Source organism: Trifolium pratense, linkage group LG3 (assembly GCF_020283565.1).
Source record: "Trifolium pratense cultivar HEN17-A07 linkage group LG3, ARS_RC_1.1, whole genome shotgun sequence".
Classification (NCBI taxonomy): Eukaryota; Viridiplantae; Streptophyta; class Magnoliopsida; order Fabales; family Fabaceae; genus Trifolium; species Trifolium pratense.
In genome coordinates this window covers 41,931,710-41,953,150 of record NC_060061.1, presented here as the reverse complement: position 1 = coordinate 41,953,150, position 21,441 = coordinate 41,931,710, and the positions used below count along the sequence as shown (strand labels likewise).

Below are 21,441 nucleotides of genomic sequence, written 5' to 3'. Positions count from 1 at the left end.
ACCCAACAATCTTCCTTCACCTCCTCAAATAAGGTATCCTAATTATACTCTCCACCATCGATGCTGAAAAAAGAGATTGTATTTTCTAAGTATCCCATCTTTTAACTCCCTGTAATAATAAATAATTGACATATAAATCATACATACTATGGATTTGAGAAGCTTGCATCCAAAGATAATCCTCCCCTCGAAGCCATGGTTTGGGCATGATATTGATTTTACTCCCATCTCCTATCTTCCACCTACATCCATTAATAAATTCTAGACATTAACGTGTTTGGTTTTGACACGAAGTTCCATGCTTGTTTAGCAACCATCGCCATGTTAAAAGCATGAAATTTTCGAAAACCCAAACCGCCATCAGATTTTGGCCTTGCCACTTTATCTCATGCTAACCATTGAATCCCTTTATTATTAGTACCTCACCCCACCAAAAAGAATTCCACATTTTCTCAATATCTAATTATAGAATCCAGGATAAAAAAAATACATTGATACAGTATATTCAACTATATGCCTTAATTATTACCGCAAATAATAATACGCTTAGTTTTAACCCTAAAATCCCATAATCCTAAACCCTTAAAAACCCTGCACACTAACCCTTCCGAAAAAAGCAAAAAATGAAAAGAAAGAAAAAAAGGCATGGATGGCGCCCTTGCTTGTGGCGACATGCCTTCATCTATTGCATTGTAGTCTTGCTAGTGGCGCCACAGGCCTTGTGCTCTCCGGCCGGGGCAGTTTAGAAATTTGTTTGAAAAGTGAAACAATTTGGTACTCCCTTCGTCCCAAAATAAATGATCTAATTGACCATTTTTATGTTTGTCAGTGCACAACTTTAATCATTAATATTTTAAATTATCTATGATTAAAAATTATATATTTAAAAATACTCATCGAGACAAATCAAACATCTCATATGTTAATATTTGCATATACATATTAGTAGAAAAATACAATAAAAAAAATTATATGAATAGTAGACAAAGTAAAAAATATAGATCATTTATTTTTGGGATGAAATATTTTTTTGTTGCAACATGAATATTAAAAAAAAAATATTTAACTCCGCATAATTATACTGTTCCACAAAATGACATCGGTAAATTTGAGCTTATTTTTTGGAGAATGGATTCTCTAAATTTTATCTCTCCTCACAAATCAATAGCTAAGATCATATTATTTACCTCATGTAACGGGGAGAATCCATTCTCTATTTCTTGCTTCATATATATATATATATATATATATATATTTTTTTTTTTTTTTTTGAAAGTTCTTGCTTCATATTTACTTCACCACATAGCAAGAGAATCGCTTTCAATCCTAAATTTAAGGGAAACAAATTAGCATAGGAGTAATGAAATACCGTTACTTGCGGTTAAAGCGCATGTATCATCAAACAAAAACAGCGTCCTTATTACCTTTCTCCTTCAGTCCCTCCCAAAATCCCTCCCCCACTTATAACTTAATTTAATAATCACTTTCTAGATACATTACAGTTACACTATACAGCTGCATCACATTATTATTATTATTTTACATACAATTATACAAATACAGTGATATACTGATACAACACAAGAAAAAATGACATTAACGCTATGAAGTTGCGTTCCAACTACTCTTTATATTCTTTAGCTTTATTCTTCTTCTAATGCCCCCAAAATTCTCATTACCTTACCTATCTATCAATCTTCTTTTTCCTTCTTTTCTCTGTTTACTTTCTTCTCTTCTTTTCTTCAACATTATCATTGTCCTTTTCATTCTTCTCACAAATCACTTACATGCCAATGAAATGAACCATACTCACCCCATTTTCATAATCCACCATGGTTTCATAGCTAGCCACTACTACTAAGAAACTAAGAAGAGCGTTTCTTTTTTCTTCTTAAAACTCGGTATCCAGTCCAAGGACCGAAGAAGAAGAAACTAAGAATTCTTCTTAAAACTCGGTATCCGGCCCAAGGACAGAAGAAAATTGATTCTAAACTTATGGCTTCTAGTGCTACTTTCTTTAACAAGTTTTACTATCTTTTCATCCTCATTGTTCATCTTGGTTGCTTCATGTTCCCTACCTCCGACGTCGCCGCCACCGGAAAAAAAGATAACCGCCAATTATTACTATTAAAGAAACGAAAAATCTCACCTTTATCTCAACCATCTTCACCTTCACACCCAAAATTCAAAACCCATAAAGCCATTTCTTCTTCTTGGCATTTCATCAAACACCTTTTCTCCACTAACTCTTGCAAAGCTGCCACCGCTACTACCACTCAGTCGTCACCTCAATCCACCTCTACCTCAATCATCACTTCAACCACTGCCAAATCCTCTCAACAATCTCTCATCTCGTTAGTTCAAACCGACCCGAATTTTTCTGATCCACCCCGGAAGAAACAACCCGAATCAGATATCTCCGCCGACAACAACCTCTTCTTCCCCCTCCGTAACGACATCTTCCCATGCACCGCGTGCGGCGAGATTTTCCAGAAACCAAATCTCCTTGAAAATCACCAATCCACAAACCACGCCGTATCGGAACTCACCGGGTCCGACCCGGGTCACAATATAGTCCAAATCATATTCAAATCGGGTTGGCCCGAAACAAACAACTTCCCGAATATCCACCGAGTTCTAAAGATCCACAACAGCCAGAAAATCCTCTCAAAATTCGAAGAATATCGCGAAACCGTGAAATCAAAGGCGGCGCGTAACACACGCCGCCGCGACGAACGCTGCATCGCCGACGGAAACGAACTAATGCGTTTTCACTGCTCAACTTTTCTATGCGAGTTGGGACATAACGGGAATTCATCGATTTGTTCTCAACAATTTTGTAATATTTGCGGAATTATTAAATCAGGTTTTTCACCAAAATTAGATGGAATTTCCACGCTGTCAACTAGCTGGAGGGCAAATTCGTCAATTCCAGATGAAATGGAACGTGAATTTCAGTTCATGAATGTGAAACGGGCCATGCTTGTTTGTCGGGTTATTGCAGGTCGGGTCGGATCTGAATTGGATGATGAAGTGAATAAAACCGATGGAGGTTTTGATTCTGTGATGGCGCGTTCAGAGAGTGGTGTGTACACAAGACTTGATGATGAGGAGTTAGTTGTTTTTAATCCTAGGGCTGTGCTTCCTTGTTTTGTTATTGTGTATAGTGTGTGATTTATGATGAGATTTGAATGATGATTATGATGACCATGTGATGATGAGTTGTAATATTAATCTAGTGAAGTACTTGTAGTTGTAGTTAAGGAATCCCTTTTTGACATGAATCATGTTATTGGATCCAATGTGCACAAAAAATTGTGCATTTAAAAGCCCTTGTTTATTTTGCATCGAAAAGAGATGAGATCTGTGCTGATGTGAGCTTCTCGCCTACTGATCTTACTCAAAAAGTACTCTATTTTCATTATTGATAAGCCGATCTCATCCGCCCTTCCTGCGAGCCTAGGAGCAGCTTCACATTGCGTCAGCTAACCGCTGCTGTTAATGGATATGTGTGTTTGATTTTAAGGTGAATTAATTGATTGTGTGTGGTTAAGGTTACCTTTTGTGCACTAAATTGACACACCATCATATTGTATAGTTTGTGTGTATGTATTTTAGGTGAATCTCTTGATTGTGTGTGATTAAGGTTACCTTTTGCCTATCGTATACTTGTACTAGTGTTTTTTGATTGAGCTTATAGTTAATAGTTAATCTGTAATTATAATTTCCTATATGGTAAGAGGCTATTTGTGAGGTTCAAAAATAATACATTCTTAAAATTGTATTTTTTTTTCTTTTGAATGATTCCTAAGTATCTGTAAAGAAAAAGCAACTTTCAAATGACATAAGATGCTTTGATTGATAATGAATGACATGTTAGTTCCTTATTATAAGAAACATAAACAACACCGTAGAAATGTAGAATGATTAGAACAAAATCAAAATAGGAAATTGTATAATCTATAAATTGAAGGACAATTTTTCCTAATCAAAGACTAGTTTGCATGATGATGAATGCAATTTTACATCATCTCAAACAGATTAATGAAACTCAAAATCCAAAGAGAAAAAATGGAAGCGTTGCTAGAATTAATCTCAAAGTCGAAAGTCGCCACTGCCATTCCGTCGTCGTTCAATTTGCAGACATCTAAACGTGCACCGTTCAAGGGGTTTTGCCTTCTTTGCGACAATTGCAAAGCGGCTTCCCCTCCATGGAGCGGCCACCAAGCAAGACTCGACTCAGTCTTTACATTTCACTGATATGTCGCGGATGTGGGTTGGCCACCAGGGGCTTCATTGGTCCTTTTGGATTAGTGAAATGTAGTAACTATAATGAATTATTAAGTGGGCTAATTCTATGTAAAGTTACTCTTGGAGTAAGTTGATTCATCCTCATTAAAATCACATTTAAACCTCTAACTTTTCTGTAACCTGCAAAACATATCTTCAAGTCCCATAGTCAACTTTTTGTTAATTTTGCTTTCTGTCATTGTTATAGACAACTTTTTTTTTATCATTCTGCGAAGGTTGTTCCAATGAGAAAGAAAACTTAAAGTTAAGAATCAAGGAATACATTGTCAGAGACAACTTAACCTTATTTCGATGGAATTACATAAGATCCATAATTAAAGTCTAATATAGAAAATATAACATTAGTAAGATTTGAAAGAGGAAGATTCAAAGTAAAAACGACAACTATAGATGAGAGTGAGACTAATAAAAGAGTGAATTTTGATTGTATCAGATAGACCAAATTAATATTAGCCCCAACTTAAAAACCACCTAGAATTGGAAACATTCTTGCAATACAATATCAAGTGATTTTTTATTACTTAAACATTTCTAACACAAACATCAATTAGATCATTTGGTGCAAATTAAAAACTTATTTGATCCATAAAATTTCAACCAATTTGAACAAAGTTTTAAGATCACATCAATGACATATCCATGAACGAAAATATGTCCTTTACTCATCCAAAAATCTCACAGAACAGTGAAAATAAACTTAAATAAAAACCTCCAAAAATATCAGTATTCATGTGAGATATGAATATCCTAAGGTATAAAACCATTTGATATTTAAATAATTTGAAGGAAATATGAAAGGCACATCAAAGGATGTATCTAACAACAAAGTTATGTCTCTCTTAACCATTCAAAATCACAAAGAACACTAGAAATTTTTTATTACAGAAACTATTGAAATGATGGTTTTCAACACCAAGATCTAAACAATAGCATTTATCTTAGCAAATCAAGATCAATTCCAAAAAATTATAAATGCATATTTCTTAGGCTCATATAAACATATTTGAACATATTTTGTCAAGACTACAAAATATGAACAATTCTGGCTCAGCATCTCATTCCAAAGTGTTAAAAAGTATGACAGAACAGTAGTACCAGTGGCAACTAATTCATAGAAACTTCCCTAATTAGTATTGGTTTAAAACTAATTCTCCAATAGCATAAGATTATTCACATAATTCTAATATGTAATAAACTCCATACAAACTGCCAAGATAGAAACCAATAAGCAGGAAGTGTGTATAATATGAAACAGTGTGTTATCAGCAGAAACCAATCGAATCAAGTGATCATCTTATAGAAGTAGCTACTATATCTCCAGCGGACCTAAAAATATATACTGACAAATGGGGGTCACGAACATTTCGGATCCTGCATTACGGTGAAAAATAATAAGGCAATTCAGGTAAAACAAATTGAATATCAAATGTTCATAAAAAAATATACCTAGCTTTACTAAATATCATATTTGAATCTATACAAAATATTTGAAAGTAGATCATGCCATCTATATACTAATTATTTTTTGGTGAATAATCAATTAATACGAATAGAAACCTTAAAATCTTATCGCCCCTATGTCATTCGTGACAATCATGTAACAAATGACAAATCATTACAGAGAAACAAGCATTCCATATGTCCAAAGAATTTTGATGACTACAAGGAGTTGAATATTGGAAACAAAATAATTGATCATCATAAAATTCAATTTTTTTTCTAGTCATTTCTTATTAACAACATGCAAGAGGAGTTACCTCTGAAACAGTGGAATAAAAAGCTAACTACTATTGCATGTATGTGGTGCAAATGATCGCTTCTTCCCACATTTGTAGCAGAATTTGCATCCACACCTAAAAAGAAAAGTTATAATTATAATAATGAATAACATAAGGTAAACAAATTAATTTGACAATGATTAAGGATTTACAAAAGAGGATAGGATACATAATAATAAAAACCTGCATTTCAGTAAACTGCACCCCTCACTTCTCTTGACATACATAGAGCAATTTGGACATCTTTGCCACTTATTTCTGTTGACCAACTCCATAAATTTGTTATCCAAATCATTTTTGTCATTCTTTTTCAATTGTTGGAATTTCTGACAACTCATTCCTGCATGCCATGCAACTTTGCATTGTGCACAAAAGTCTCTGTGACACGAAGGACACTTAGACTGGTTGACAAATTCTTCCCCCAACAAAACCGAACAATTCGGAAAAGGGCAGTAAGTCTTTGGCTTGGAGGGCATAGAAAACTCAGAAATTAAATACTTCCATTTAGCAAGAATTTCTTTAGGCAAAATGTGTTTCAAATGTTTTGGCTTAAATTTCACACAACAACTTGGACTTGGACACATCACCTTATAAGCATTATCATTTATTTTAACAGCTATATACTTGCGTACACAGTCAATGCAAAAGATGTGCTTGCATTTTCTTCTATTGAAGACCTTGGATCTTAGTTCAAATATATCAGAATCTGTTTTTTCTTCAAAGCATATGCCGCATGTTTTGTTTGCTGCACGAGTATTCAACGATTCTTTTTTTCCAAAGAGTGAGAAGAGCTTCATGATTCAATCCACTTGGTTCCTAAAAGAAACAAGACCAAGTTGGTATTATTATTACTATTTTGTACAAATATTTCCTATGGATTTAGACAATTTTTCCCCTTTGTTGCAGTACCTCAATCCCCTACAAACAATACTATTACTTCTCCTAACATTAGACTCTCTGACTTGAAATCAAAATCAGATTATGCATGTATGAGCAACAATCCTTTACTAGGTGACTGATTGGTTTTCAAAAATTGCAAACAAACCAACTTTACATTATAGATTATAAAATGTAAACATAATGAGAAAGTGTCATACCTTTTTCTTCTAGTTGAGGAATAAAGAAGAGCAGATGCAATTAATGCAGTGTTGCCTTTAGTGTTCTGCTTTCTCCAACAACAATCAAGCCATTAGATTAACTTAAGAGACTCAAAAACACATTAAGATTTGAGAAGATGAAATATTAATCCAAACTGTTGAGTATGGTTCATATATGCATCAGGAAGAGGCTGGGGGCGGCCCGGAGCTGAGCTATTTGATATTATATATACCGCTTGTAACACTGAAACCCTAATTCATTCCTTCATCTAATAGAAACGAGCTGTAGCGAATTCTGCAGCCGGAGACGTACCTAAGGGGAACTCCGTTATCAAACTTCTTGTGTTCTTATTGTTTGCAATTTCGTTATTATTACCTTCTGTTACTATTTGTGCACAACACAAACACACACATACAAAGATTGTAGAAGTGTAATCCAACCAACTAGCACTCAAAATGATATTACAAACACATACATATGATTCTGCATTCTCTTTTGTTTTTGTTTATGATTTAGTCAACAAAGAAAACGACAGAGTCCTACTTTTATTTCTTCTTTGTCTTTTGTAGATATCTAATGGCCCACCATCCTTTTCAATTTTATTATCCTTATGTCTTATGTGGATATCATGGTCCCCAGGGTTCTCTTTTCAATTTTAGGTTATCATTGCATTATGATTGGGCTGATACATGTGTGAGAGTTTCTTTTCTCTAATTTGGTCTCTTGCAATTAAAATGTTAAAAACTAAATTGACAGAGTTTCACATACTTTAATATATAGTCCTATGTTAAATTGACAAATTTCATATGGAGTACTTAAAAGACCTTTTTTTTTTTCATTTAAAAAAAGACCTGCTTATTTATTATATTTATATAGTTTAGAACAAAATTGAAGAGAGTAATAGTTTAGGAATTAAAACGATGATTATTTTGAATCATTATTAGTAAAAATTTGTGTATCTCCTCAATTTTTAGCATACAGGTAAAGTGACAATTACCTTTGAAAGTCACACATACAACTACGAGGTCTCAAGTTTGAATTTAGGCAAAACGGTCCAAACGAATATTAGCATTGTCAGTTGAGTCAGGTCGTTACAACATATATCTCTTCCATTAATGTCCAATGCATCACTATCTATCTAAAATCTATTGATGAATTTTATTAATATAATTAATTTATGATACTTTACCGTTTACACATTTTGATTATCAATGTAGCTATGGATCAAATTAACATATGATGTACTGAAATAAAAGCTATATTAGAAAGAAATTAAGAAAGTGTCAAAGAAGCTGAAAAACAAAGCATTGTTAATCAACTAAGCCTAAACTGAAATGCAAACACTCTACAATGCATAGACATAGAAATAAAGAAACTAAAGAAAAGATTAAATAAAACGTTGAAATCATGAAAGAAAAAGTTCAAGAACACTCCAAGAGTCATAGACAGAGAAATGAGGGGAAACCTGTAGTGGATAACTAGCTCGCAAAGGGAATGAGCTCACGGTGGTGATCGGAAGTCTACTCCGGTGGAAGATCTGGTTCGCGGTGGTGATGATAGTGAAGGTGACGGTTGCAAGAAATGGAGTGTGAATTATAAGTTTGTTGGAGTTAACAGAAAGCGTGACGGTAATGCTTAGTGGAGACGGTTTCTATTTCATGTTATTATGTTGGCACGTTTATCTTATTTAACAACATTTTATAAAAAAAATATATGTATATTTTTTTAGATAAGCTAAATGTGTGTTAAACATATATTTTTTTATGTGATTCCATTTTATACTTAAGCCAATGAACCCTTACGAATGCGAGTCTATAAACTAGTTTATTTTTAACATATCAGTCCTTTATCTTTTTTCACACAAGTTTTTTATCTTTATAATTATACACGAGTTAATCTTTTATTTTATTCATGTGTACGTAGTGAAGGCTTTGAAACAATTCATTAAACCTCAAAAATTTTATATTTGATAAATTCAAAGTTTAATGAGAAAAGAAGATTTCAATTTTAGAGTTTAGAAAAAGATTGAAACAACAAAAACACATATTCATATAATTTTGAGGTATATTTGAGTGTAATTTATTATAAATTAGTGAAAAAGATGATGAACAAGATAAATATTCATCATCATTTATGGTTTTATAAAATGTTTCAAACCTAATCACATGTGTCCATATTTCAAACTCTTCATTATGTACCAAATGAATAAGATAAAAGATTAACGTGTGCACGTTTATAAAGTTGATAAACAGGTGAATTCTTCAATACACATATTATGTGGATATGTACCGGTATATTTGCTGAGATGGATGATTCTGTTTGGTTTACAAATAGTGCATTAGGCGTGTCTGTGTCGGACATGTGTCGGTATTCATGCCCGACATCGACACCGACACTTATGATTACACTAAATTATGTCATTTTTCCAAATTTTTATCGGTGTCGACATGTCAGTGTCCGTGTCGTGTCCGATGTCCATGCTTCATAGCCGATACATATCCACATAATACATAAGATATTATGTTTTATAATTATTAATTTTAAAACAAAAATAGATAAATGGGAGATGAATTATCTCCCGTGTACTTTACGCCGGAGCATATCCAGTGCTCAAATCAGCCATCCAAATTATTTTTAAAATTTAAAATTCAGCTTGTCAAAATAAATTAAAGGTTAAGATTTCACTGTGTTATAATGTCACCGGAGACAACCCGTTCCCGGATAAATGATACTCATGGGCGTGAGAATTAATGGGCTAGGAGGATGGATTTATCATTTTGATGAATTAATGGGCCTAAGAATTACTTTACATATTGCATATAACATTTACTTTTGGCACCCTATCGGTTACTCGTGCGTCCTATGCATTTCCCTTTTTACCATTCCGCTACTTAAGTAGTGGACGTTATAAAAATGAGAATTTCTAAAAAATGTCGTTCGCTACTTAAGTAGCGGAAGTTATAAAGGTATGATGTTTTTGCGGGTGTCTGCTACTTAAGTAGCAAATGAGAATATTTTGATAAGTTCGTCGGACGCGCGCCAGAATGGATAGGGTGACAAAAGAAGATCTCAACATGACAACATGTCTATGGTGCATATATGACATATATCTTGTTCGATGCACAAGTTATTTCTATTATTAGATCAATAAATCTTACCCATAAAGTCCCTCTACACCTATTTTCCATATTTATTTTTTCCCTCCCCTGCAGTCAACGTCTCTAAAATTGCAAAAAAGATTTTTGATACACTCATATGAATATGGCAACAACAGAGAAAAATCATGTGCATCAAACACATATGAGGAAGTGCAAGAAAAACAAACAAATAATTTATTGTAGAGCAAATTTTTCTAAGTGCAGGGAAGTTTTTTCTCGTCTAGAATTTTGTTACAGTGTATAAATGAATGGAAACATCAAAATTAATTAACATAAAATTCAAATGTTTTATTTCTAATCATTGCTTTAAAAAAAATTCTATATGCGAGAAGAGTTATTGCTAATATAATGGAATCAAAACCTAACTACTATTGCATTTATGTCTTGTATGAAAACCCCATTTCTTCCCACACCTGTAGCAGAAATGACATCCACACCTAAAAACACAAATTATAATTATTAATCGCATAAATTTAAAAGTAAATTACACTTCCCTTATAGAGATATTACACACACTCCTTGTTTGCAATGGCGGTGATTGGTTCATTCATTGTCCCGTGATCGAGAACGAAGAATCAAAGATTATTTAGAAGGGGAGTGTAATATCTCTATATTTCACGGGAGGGAAGTGTAATTTACTTTAAATTTAAACATATGTAAATGACAATGATTAAGGGTTAGCAAGAGAGGATAGAATACGTAACAAACCTGCAAAGCATGTCATTACATCCGCGACTTCTATTGACGAACATAGAGCAATTAGGACATCTTTTCCACTTCTTTCTTTTGGCCAACTCCAAAAATTTGATATCCAAATCATATTTGTCACCCCATTTCAATTGTTGGAATTTCTGACAATCCATTCCTTCGTGCCATGGAACTTTGCATTGTGCGCAAAAGTTTCTGTGACACGAAGGACACTTGGAATTCGTGACAAATTTTCCTCTAATGTCATTACCTTTCTCCAACAAAACAGAACAATTCTGATAAGGGCAGTAATTCTTTTGCTCCATGGAAATAGAAGACTCGAAAATTAAATACTCCCATCGAGAAATACAATGTTTTGGCAAAATGTGTTGCAAATGTTTTGGCTTAAATGTAACACAACAATTTGGGCTTGGACACATCACCTTATACACATTATCATTTAATTTAATTTCTAGATACTTGCGTATGCAGTCGATGCAAAAGAGATGGTTGCATTTTCGCCTTTTGAAGATTTTGGACGTTAGTTTGAAGATTTCGGAATCTATTTTCAGATCAAAACATATTCCGCATGTTTTGTTTGGTTCTTGATTATGCGAGGGAAGTTGTTTTGACAAATCTTTTTTTCCAAAGAGTGAGAGCTTCATGATTCAATTCACTTGGTTCTGCACTCGATCCTGAAAGATCTCACAAAAACATCCAGTTAATAAAGAAACAAGACCAAGTTACATTTTGGTTTTCAGAAATTGCAACCAAATTGCTTTCTCCAACAACAATCAATGCATTAATATCGCTATGTAGAAAACTAATGCAGCACAGCACAAAACTATGTGATAGTTACTTATTTTGTAATATCTTGATTTATCTACGTCTGTAAGATTTAGTTCAATTGACAATGTTGATATTAACAGAATACTTTCACTTGCATTTGAACCCGAGACTTCCCACTTATGTGTTTGAGTTTCAAAGCTTAAATTCAAAACAAACACTTCTTAAGGGATAAACATAGAAATGAAGAGAAGATAAAGGAAAGAGTAAATAAAACGTTAAAATCATGAAAGAAAAAGTACAACAGAAATGAGAAGGGAGCCAACCGGCGGGGGGATGACTGACTCGCGACGAGAATGAGCTCGGGATGGTGATTGATCGGAAGTCTCAGGTACAGATCTGGATCACGGTGATTATAGATTGATACGAGAAGAAGACATGGCAGTTAAGAGGAAGTGGAGTTTGAAGAAGTTTGTTGCAGTGAACTAAGCTCGTGGTGCCATGCTTATAAGTGGAGAATGATTCTAACTTTCTATTTTCATTTTCTTTTTTTTTTTACACAATATTTTATTTTTTTAATAAATGTAAAAAGTTAATTAAAATGGATGCTCATGGGCCTAAGTAATAGACTGGACTAGAGAATGGATTTAATGTTAATTTTATTTTCCAGTTTTTTTTAATTTTTTTTAAGAGATATGCATAGTTAGTGTTAAAATTGTTTACATTCAATGAAAATCCACTAATTTGCAATATTACTATTGTTTATATTGAAATTAATAGTGTGATATGAGGAAATAGTGGTCATTTTATTGGAAATCGGTGTCAAACTATTTTTCGCCGACCGACAATTTATACCCATTAAACCATTTTCTTATGATTTTAGTTTTTAAAAAATAAAATAAAAAATCAAAACATGAGCAAAAAAAATGATGCACACAAATAATTTTTTTATTTTACTATGAGTGAACAACTATTTTGTAGCATTTTTCTTTAAAAAGATAAAATGATTGGTTCAAACAATGCTTTGAAAGATTGATGTAAATAAGGGACGGATATTATAATATTGTAAAACAAAACATACATAAATATATATTATAGTGTGTGTATATATAGAGTAAAATAATAATTTGTTCCCTAAATATATGAGAGGTTGTCAATATAATGTATTATTTATGTATTAATGTTAATATAAATTAATTAATTTTATTTAATTCTTATTTTCGGCCTCCCGACGAATGAGTTTCTAGATCCGTCCCCATAGGAAATATGCTTTCAAAATAAAAGATTGGTTCAAACAATGGTTATATACATGTAACAAAAAAAAAATCTACCACGTCTAATTTTTAATTCTCATTAAACACTTGAACTCAATAGTTTAGTTTATTTAAGTTTAAATTGGTTTTGTTCATTCACTTGTACCATGCACATTCATGCAATATTTTTCAATCGACGAGTGTAACGCCCCGACTTTTAGAATTATTCGTTTATTTAGAATTTAGTTAATCCTTGTCTATTTTGTTAGGAATTAATGGTTTAGATGTGTTTGCATGATTATCTAATTATTTTAGCATGTTAAATAATTAGTTGACGGAAATTTGAAGTACATAAGATGAAGTAGGAAAATAAATGATTTAGAAGTAGTTAGAGAAATTGGGCCTTGTAGCATGAATTGGGAGGTGATAAAATAATAATAAATATTAAATAATAAAACAAAATCCTCATAACTTGAGACATAAAATAACCTAGGTTTTTCTTATAAATAGGCTAAATAGTGACAAATTAGGATTGCCCACTATTTTACAGAAACAGAAAAATAAAATAGAGAAGAAAAGAGAGGATCCACGAGAGAAAGAAAGAGGAGAAAAACCACGGAGATCACTACTAGACAGGTAAGGGGTTTGTGCAACTCAGTTAGGAAAGTATGAATTTATAGCTTTATGGTTGTAACTTTTGTTTCTTTTCCTTCCTTTCCTTGTTGTTACGTGAGTTGTTGTTGTGTATGTTATGTAGAATTTGAATTCTTATACCTGCTATATTGTTGATTATGTGTGTTGTTCTGTGACTGAAATTCGTCTGTTGTTGAAGGGCCTGAGTGAACCCACCGTGTTCATCCATGGTGTACTCTAAAAAGATTAAAAGAAAACCGTAGAGTTTGAAAAAAAAAAGGATTTGAGTTACTAATCCATAAAACTTGAGTTTTGTATTGTTTAAAGAGTCTAAACCAATTCTAAAACAAGTCTGGAATCTTTTTGAGTCAAAAGGATATCAAAACCGAAGCTTTGGGAGTATGGTTTAATGGTGTTGTTGTTCAAATTTAAAGAGAGCTTGAACCTCTTTTTTTCATGCGATTCGATTGCCGAATTTTAAAAATAATTACGGGTATCTCTTTAAAATCGAACGATGATCAAAATGATATAAGGTTCGTCGTCTCCCGTTGTGAAACGAGAGAGAACGATCCGGGTCAGGGAACCGGGTCGGGCGACCCACGTACAGCCAAAACGGGTGAAGAAGAAGCTGGTTGAGCCAGTCAAACTCGCCCATTCGCAGCCCCGGAGAGTGGTGGCGCGTGAGCCCTTTAGGGGACTCCAATTGTTTTATTTTTTTTACAGTAAAATAGTAAATAATTTTACGAGAATTTTGGTACCACTTTCATAATTTTTGGACACTCGTAGCTATTTTTAATTAATTATTTGGAGTAAAAATGTGATTAAAAATATTATAATTTCATGAAAATTTCCCAAAAAAATTATGTACAATATTTTGAATATTTAGAACCCTTTGGTGTGATTCACTCTCTCTGGTTCCTAGATTTGAAATTATTTCATAATTGTTGTCTATCAAATTGAGTTAATTTTCTAACTAAAATTGCAAATCAGTTTTTAATTAAATTACTTGAGTCGGGGCTGTTTCGGGTATTGGTCGGTCGCTGTTAAAAAGAGTAAACTAATTAGTTTGACTAAGATTGGACTATCGTTGGTGTTGTCTTAAATCGTGGTTCGTTATTAGTAGTAGTGTCGTTTTAGTCATGTTGTTGTAGTTGGTTATTAATAAGTGTTGAGCTATATTATTAATAACGATGTTGAATTATAATATTATAATGATTATAATGTTGTTGAAGTATCATTATTATTATTATTATTATTATTATTATTATTACTATTATTATTATTATTATGAGGTAGTCATGAGGTAGTAAAGATGTCGTAATGATGTCGTATACATTATTATTATTATGAGGTAGCCATGAGGTAGTAAAGATATTAAAATGATGACGTATATATTATTATTATTATTATTATTATTATTATTATTATTATTATGAGGTAGTCATGAGGTAGAAAAGATGTCATAATGATATCGAATTATATATTTATAATGGTGTAGTAATGATGTAGCAATGAAGTTGATGAATCGTTGGTAGCGCGTGTGTATTAGCTTGTTGAGCTGTGGTATCTAAGAGTTGTGTTGTGTGGGTATTCAGTCGTCCAAAAGGATAATATGTTGCTTATTGTTACTATGTGTTTGGCTACGTCTTATATTACTATAGAATTCAGTTAATTATGTGACGTTGTTACTCACCCCTTTTCTGGTTCGCCCCTACGATGTGCAATCGTAGGTTTTCAGGTAAAAAAATGATGCTTAGCTGAGAGTCCGGAGATGGCATTAGGAGCTGTCTTCCTTTTGCGTTTTCAATAATTGAGTCGCTCTGCTAGGAAGTCCTATGGGGGAACTCTAAATTTTATTTTAGTTGATTTATTGCTTTACGAATTTTTAAATTGAACTGTGGTGTTTACCTTAGTAATTTGAATCCTTCAGACAAATTAGTTTTGTTTATGAGTTTGTTTCCGCTGCATTTTTATTAAAGAGACATTTTACAAATAAAATTAAAGGGTAAAAATTAAGGGTGTTACAACTTGGTATCAGAGCAGGTCGGTCCAATCGGACCAAGTCGTATCATTTCTAACTTTTGTTTTTCAAGGTTTTGTGTGGAGAAATGGCCGGACGTAATGACCTTGCTATTGCAAACGCGTTGAACAATATTGCCCAGGCCTTTGGGAATATTCAGGGTAATGCGGAGGAAGAGAGGCTGGATAGATTTTTGAAGAATAACCCTCCCACGTTCAAAGGGATGTATGATCCTGAGGGTGCACAGGATTGGCTTCAGGAGATTGAAAGAATATTCAGGGCTATGGCGTCGACAGACTCACAGAGGGTGACATTGGCAACCCATATGTTGAAGGGGGAGGCTGACCGCTGGTGGGGCAACGCGCGACAGAGAATGGAAGCGGCAGGCATCCTAATCACTTGGGCCGGGTTCAAAGGGGCCTTATTGGAAAAGTACTTCCCTGCTGATGTTTAGAGCAAGAAAGAGATGGAATTCTTGGGGCTGAGCCAAGGTAATATGTCGGTGGCCGAATATGCTGCCAAATTTGAAGACCTGATAAGATATTGTCCCCACTACAACAATGTTGAGAACGAGAGGTCGAAGTGCGTCAAATTCGAGAATGGCTTGCGACCAGAGATCAAGGCAGGTATTGGATATCAAGAGCTCCGTCAGTTTGCTACCTTGGTCAACAAGAGTCGGATCTATGAAGAAGATAACAAAGCTAAGAGCAACCACTACAAGGCCTTGAGCGACAAGAAGAATGCGGGCCAGAACCGCAGCAAACCATATGACAAGTCGAAAGTAGATCAGGAAGGTAAGCAGAAGACTACTGATGGGCATGACACAAGTGGGGGAGGCCGTTGCTATAGGTGTGGCGAGACAGGACACAAGATCGCCGAGTGCAAGGCGAAGAATCTGAAATGTTATAAATGTGGAAAGCCGGGACATTTTGCAAATGAGTGTAAAAATCCCGTGATTTGTTTTAATTGTTCAGAGCCAGGCCATATTAGTACCGAGTGTGACAAACCATGGAGGACACGAGATGCTACTCCGGCGAAAGGGAAGGTGTTCGCCTTGTGGGGCTCGGAGCCAGATGCATGAGGTAACTAATTTTCGAGGACGAAAATTCTATAAGTGGGGGAGAGTTGTAACGCCCCGACTTTTAGAATTATTCGTTTATTTAGAATTTAGTTAATCCTTGTCTATTTTGTTAGGAATTAATGGTTTAGATGTGTTTGCATGATTATCTAATTATTTTAGCATGTTAAATAATTAGTTGACGGAAATTTGAAGTACATAAGATGAAGTAGGAAAATAAATGATTTAGAAGTAGTTAGAGAAATTGGGCCTTGTAGCATGAATTGGGAGGTGATAAAATAATAATAAATATTAAATAATAAAACAAAATCCTCATAACTTGAGACATAAAATAACCTAGGTTTTTCTTATAAATAGGCTAAATAGTGACAAATTAGGATTGCCCACTATTTTACAGAAACAGAAAAATAAAATAGAGAAGAAAAGAGAGGATCCACGAGAGAAAGAAAGAGGAGAAAAACCACGGAGATCACTACTAGACAGGTAAGGGGTTTGTGCAACTCAGTTAGGAAAGTATGAATTTATAGCTTTATGGTTGTAACTTTTGTTTCTTTTCCTTCCTTTCCTTGTTGTTACGTGAGTTGTTGTTGTGTATGTTATGTAGAATTTGAATTCTTATACCTGCTATATTGTTGATTATGTGTGTTGTTCTGTGACTGAAATTCGTCTGTTGTTGAAGGGCCTGAGTGAACCCACCGTGTTCATCCATGGTGTACTCTAAAAAGATTAAAAGAAAACCGTAGAGTTTGAAAAAAAAAAGGATTTGAGTTACTAATCCATAAAACTTGAGTTTTGTATTGTTTAAAGAGTCTAAACCAATTCTAAAACAAGTCTGGAATCTTTTTGAGTCAAAAGGATATCAAAACCGAAGCTTTGGGAGTATGGTTTAATGGTGTTGTTGTTCAAATTTAAAGAGAGCTTGAACCTCTTTTTTTCATGCGATTCGATTGCCGAATTTTAAAAATAATTACGGGTATCTCTTTAAAATCGAACGATGATCAAAATGATATAAGGTTCGTCGTCTCCCGTTGTGAAACGAGAGAGAACGATCCGGGTCAGGGAACCGGGTCGGGCGACCCACGTACAGCCAAAACGGGTGAAGAAGAAGCTGGTTGAGCCAGTCAAACTCGCCCATTCGCAGCCCCGGAGAGTGGTGGCGCGTGAGCCCTTTAGGGGACTCCAATTGTTTTATTTTTTTTACAGTAAAATAGTAAATAATTTTACGAGAATTTTGGTACCACTTTCATAATTTTTGGACACTCGTAGCTATTTTTAATTAATTATTTGGAGTAAAAATGTGATTAAAAATATTATAATTTCATGAAAATTTCCCAAAAAAATTATGTACAATATTTTGAATATTTAGAACCCTTTGGTGTGATTCACTCTCTCTGGTTCCTAGATTTGAAATTATTTCATAATTGTTGTCTATCAAATTGAGTTAATTTTCTAACTAAAATTGCAAATCAGTTTTTAATTAAATTACTTGAGTCGGGGCTGTTTCGGGTATTGGTCGGTCGCTGTTAAAAAGAGTAAACTAATTAGTTTGACTAAGATTGGACTATCGTTGGTGTTGTCTTAAATCGTGGTTCGTTATTAGTAGTAGTGTCGTTTTAGTCATGTTGTTGTAGTTGGTTATTAATAAGTGTTGAGCTATATTATTAATAACGATGTTGAATTATAATATTATAATGATTATAATGTTGTTGAAGTATCATTATTATTATTATTATTATTATTATTATTATTACTATTATTATTATTATTATGAGGTAGTCATGAGGTAGTAAAGATGTCGTAATGATGTCGTATACATTATTATTATTATGAGGTAGCCATGAGGTAGTAAAGATATTAAAATGATGACGTATATATTATTATTATTATTATTATTATTATTATTATTATTATTATGAGGTAGTCATGAGGTAGAAAAGATGTCATAATGATATCGAATTATATATTTATAATGGTGTAGTAATGATGTAGCAATGAAGTTGATGAATCGTTGGTAGCGCGTGTGTATTAGCTTGTTGAGCTGTGGTATCTAAGAGTTGTGTTGTGTGGGTATTCAGTCGTCCAAAAGGATAATATGTTGCTTATTGTTACTATGTGTTTGGCTACGTCTTATATTACTATAGAATTCAGTTAATTATGTGACGTTGTTACTCACCCCTTTTCTGGTTCGCCCCTACGATGTGCAATCGTAGGTTTTCAGGTAAAAAAATGATGCTTAGCTGAGAGTCCGGAGATGGCATTAGGAGCTGTCTTCCTTTTGCGTTTTCAATAATTGAGTCGCTCTGCTAGGAAGTCCTATGGGGGGAACTCTAAATTTTATTTTAGTTGATTTATTGCTTTACGAATTTTTAAATTGAACTGTGGTGTTTACCTTAGTAATTTGAATCCTTCAGACAAATTAGTTTTGTTTATGAGTTTGTTTCCGCTGCATTTTTATTAAAGAGACATTTTACAAATAAAATTAAAGGGTAAAAATTAAGGGTGTTACAACGAGTACCTTAAATTTGTAGTTCACGGTATAACTTTTTATTTTTACAAAATATGTTAGTAAATATGTACTTTATGAGGGGTGGTAAAGCGGGCAGCCCACCCCATTTAAGCTCGCCCCGTCTAAAGAATGTCCAAAAATAGGGTGGAGCGGGCCAACGTAGACATCCGACCTTAAAAGTTAACTCCGTCCCTTTTACTAACGAGTTTGTTGGCTGGTCCATCAAATAATTAATTTTTTTATTTAATTTTTTTATTTTCTACTTATAGATTTACTATATAATTTAATTTGCTATTTTTTATGAAAAGAAACATTTTTTAACAACACATAATAGAAAATAGCTCAAAAAATTAACAAACTCAAAACATGTACAATAAATAGTAATAATTGATAATTCAACATGGATCACCAAATTGTGTCATATAAACTATTAATAGTTAATTTAGCTTTACTTCGTTACATCTTGCAATATCGATGTTGTTCTTTAAAATAAAGTAGTCTCAATAAAATAAAGCACCAATAAAAAACACAACAACATTATACAAAGTCTCATTGTAAATTCAATCACCTGAAAAAGTGTCAAAATCAAAATAAATTGGATTATAAATGAAAACAATGCAAGTAAAGTTTTGTTTCACCCTTTCTTTTTTTGGGTCTAAAAATGTAAAAAAAAAAAGACTAAACTCATTCATAAAGTTTAACCATTTATTTCCAGTGTTTTAAAAATATCAGTATTAATGTAGTATATCTTTTTATAAAATATTTGTTTATTTTATATACCAAATTCGTTAAATATTTGCACTACTATCGCGTTGATATAAAAAAAAATTAAAATCTCACGAGTGTTTTTAAAATACCAACATTAAAATAGGATTTCTATAAAATATGTGTTTATTGTATACGGAAAAATATGTTAAATATTTGCACTGCCTTTTTACTCCCATCTAAGGGTCTGTTTGGTAAAAATAAGCTATAAGCTAGCTGATAGCTGATAAGCTAGCTGATAGCTGAAAAGCTAGCTTATAGCTGATAGCTGAAAAGCTAGTTTATTGAAATTAAAGTGTTTGGTAAAATTAGCTTTTAAAGTGGTTATTAAATATAAAATTACATAATTGATAGTGGGTAGTTTATTTTTTAGAGTGGGTAGTTATTAAATTAAAGGGTATAAATGGAATAAAGTGTAAAAAGCTATAAGCCATAAGCTCAAATGCTACTTGAAATAGCATCTGAAAAAAAGCTATAAGCTAGTACAAAAAGCTTGTTACCAAACACCTCTAATTTTTTGAAACAAGCTTATAAGCTCATATAATAAGCTATAAGCTAGCTTATTTGTGTTACCAAACAGAGCCTAAAAATATGTAGGAGTGATTTAGCACGCCTATTCCCACTATATATTGACAGTTCCACGAGTGTCCATACAAGTTGTGAAATAATGAAGCTAACACAAAGTAAGAAATAAGGACATTAAGATATTTTTAAAATAAATTTTGTCGTGTACACATGAATATAATGTTTTAAATTATAACCATATATTTTACTCAGTATAAATTTGTGACTTACCTCACACTCTATTTCACTACTCTATAAATATTTCTAATTTTATTTGATGATCCACACCGGTAATAAGAATAATATAAAACATCAAAGACAACGACTAGTAGAAGAAATATTCATGCATACAACTCGGTGACGGTTAGGGATTGGAATAGGTTAGGCCGAGCTTGATTTTATTAACTAATTTAAAGACTCCTGCGAAATTCGCACGGGTCCATTGACTTTTATTCGATATTTAAGTTTGTCATTATTATAATGTTGATATTTTATTTATAATAAAATATTTAAAAATTTGTGATATAATATTGTTAAAATATAAGTGAAACCATTATGTTTTTTTTTTGTAAAACTTATTAAATGAATAAATTTGATTATATTTATCAATGACAAATATTTATCCAATTTTTATGTATAAGTTACAAATAATAATAATCCCGTGTATATTTCTTAATAAAAAAATTAGAAATTTGATTAAGAACATTTAATAGTAATTACCTTTATTAAAGTAAAACAAAACTTTATTATTATTATTATTATTATTTTTTGATTATTATTAGTAAATTTGGTAACAATATTGTT

General features: G+C 32.8%; 5 protein-coding genes across 5 annotated transcripts; 3 read left to right on the top strand and 2 right to left on the bottom strand.

Annotated features, from left to right (window-relative positions):
* Positions 1–1,368: 1,368 nt before the first annotated feature.
* On the top strand, positions 1,369–3,287 carry LOC123916268. The gene has a single exon (XM_045967687.1). It carries the CDS (start codon positions 1,996–1,998, stop codon positions 3,172–3,174), a length of 1,179 nt encoding a protein of 392 aa, XP_045823643.1. The 5' UTR covers positions 1,369–1,995; the 3' UTR covers positions 3,175–3,287.
* Positions 3,288–6,091: 2,804 nt separating this feature from the next.
* Positions 6,092–8,741, bottom strand: LOC123915131 (E3 ubiquitin-protein ligase RSL1-like). Its single transcript, XM_045966280.1, has 4 exons — positions 8,653–8,741; positions 7,187–7,251; positions 6,273–6,905; positions 6,092–6,164 (listed from the first exon to the last, which is right to left on the bottom strand). Exons 3-4 carry the CDS (start codon positions 6,884–6,886, stop codon positions 6,092–6,094), a joined length of 687 nt encoding a protein of 228 aa, XP_045822236.1. The 5' UTR covers positions 6,887–6,905; positions 7,187–7,251; positions 8,653–8,741.
* Positions 8,742–10,706: 1,965 nt separating this feature from the next.
* LOC123915130 (E3 ubiquitin-protein ligase RSL1-like) lies at positions 10,707–11,697 on the bottom strand. Its single transcript, XM_045966279.1, has 2 exons — positions 11,054–11,697; positions 10,707–10,782 (listed from the first exon to the last, which is right to left on the bottom strand). The coding sequence occupies exons 1-2, from the start codon at positions 11,695–11,697 to the stop codon at positions 10,707–10,709; spliced, it is 720 nt and encodes a 239-aa protein (XP_045822235.1).
* Positions 11,698–15,812: 4,115 nt separating this feature from the next.
* Positions 15,813–16,178, top strand: LOC123915129. Its single transcript, XM_045966278.1, has one exon. It carries the CDS (start codon positions 15,813–15,815, stop codon positions 16,176–16,178), a length of 366 nt encoding a protein of 121 aa, XP_045822234.1.
* Positions 16,179–16,220: 42 nt separating this feature from the next.
* On the top strand, positions 16,221–16,805 carry LOC123915128 (DNA-binding protein HEXBP-like). Its single transcript, XM_045966277.1, has one exon. The coding sequence runs from the start codon at positions 16,221–16,223 to the stop codon at positions 16,803–16,805; it is 585 nt and encodes a 194-aa protein (XP_045822233.1).
* Positions 16,806–21,441: the final 4,636 nt, after the last annotated feature.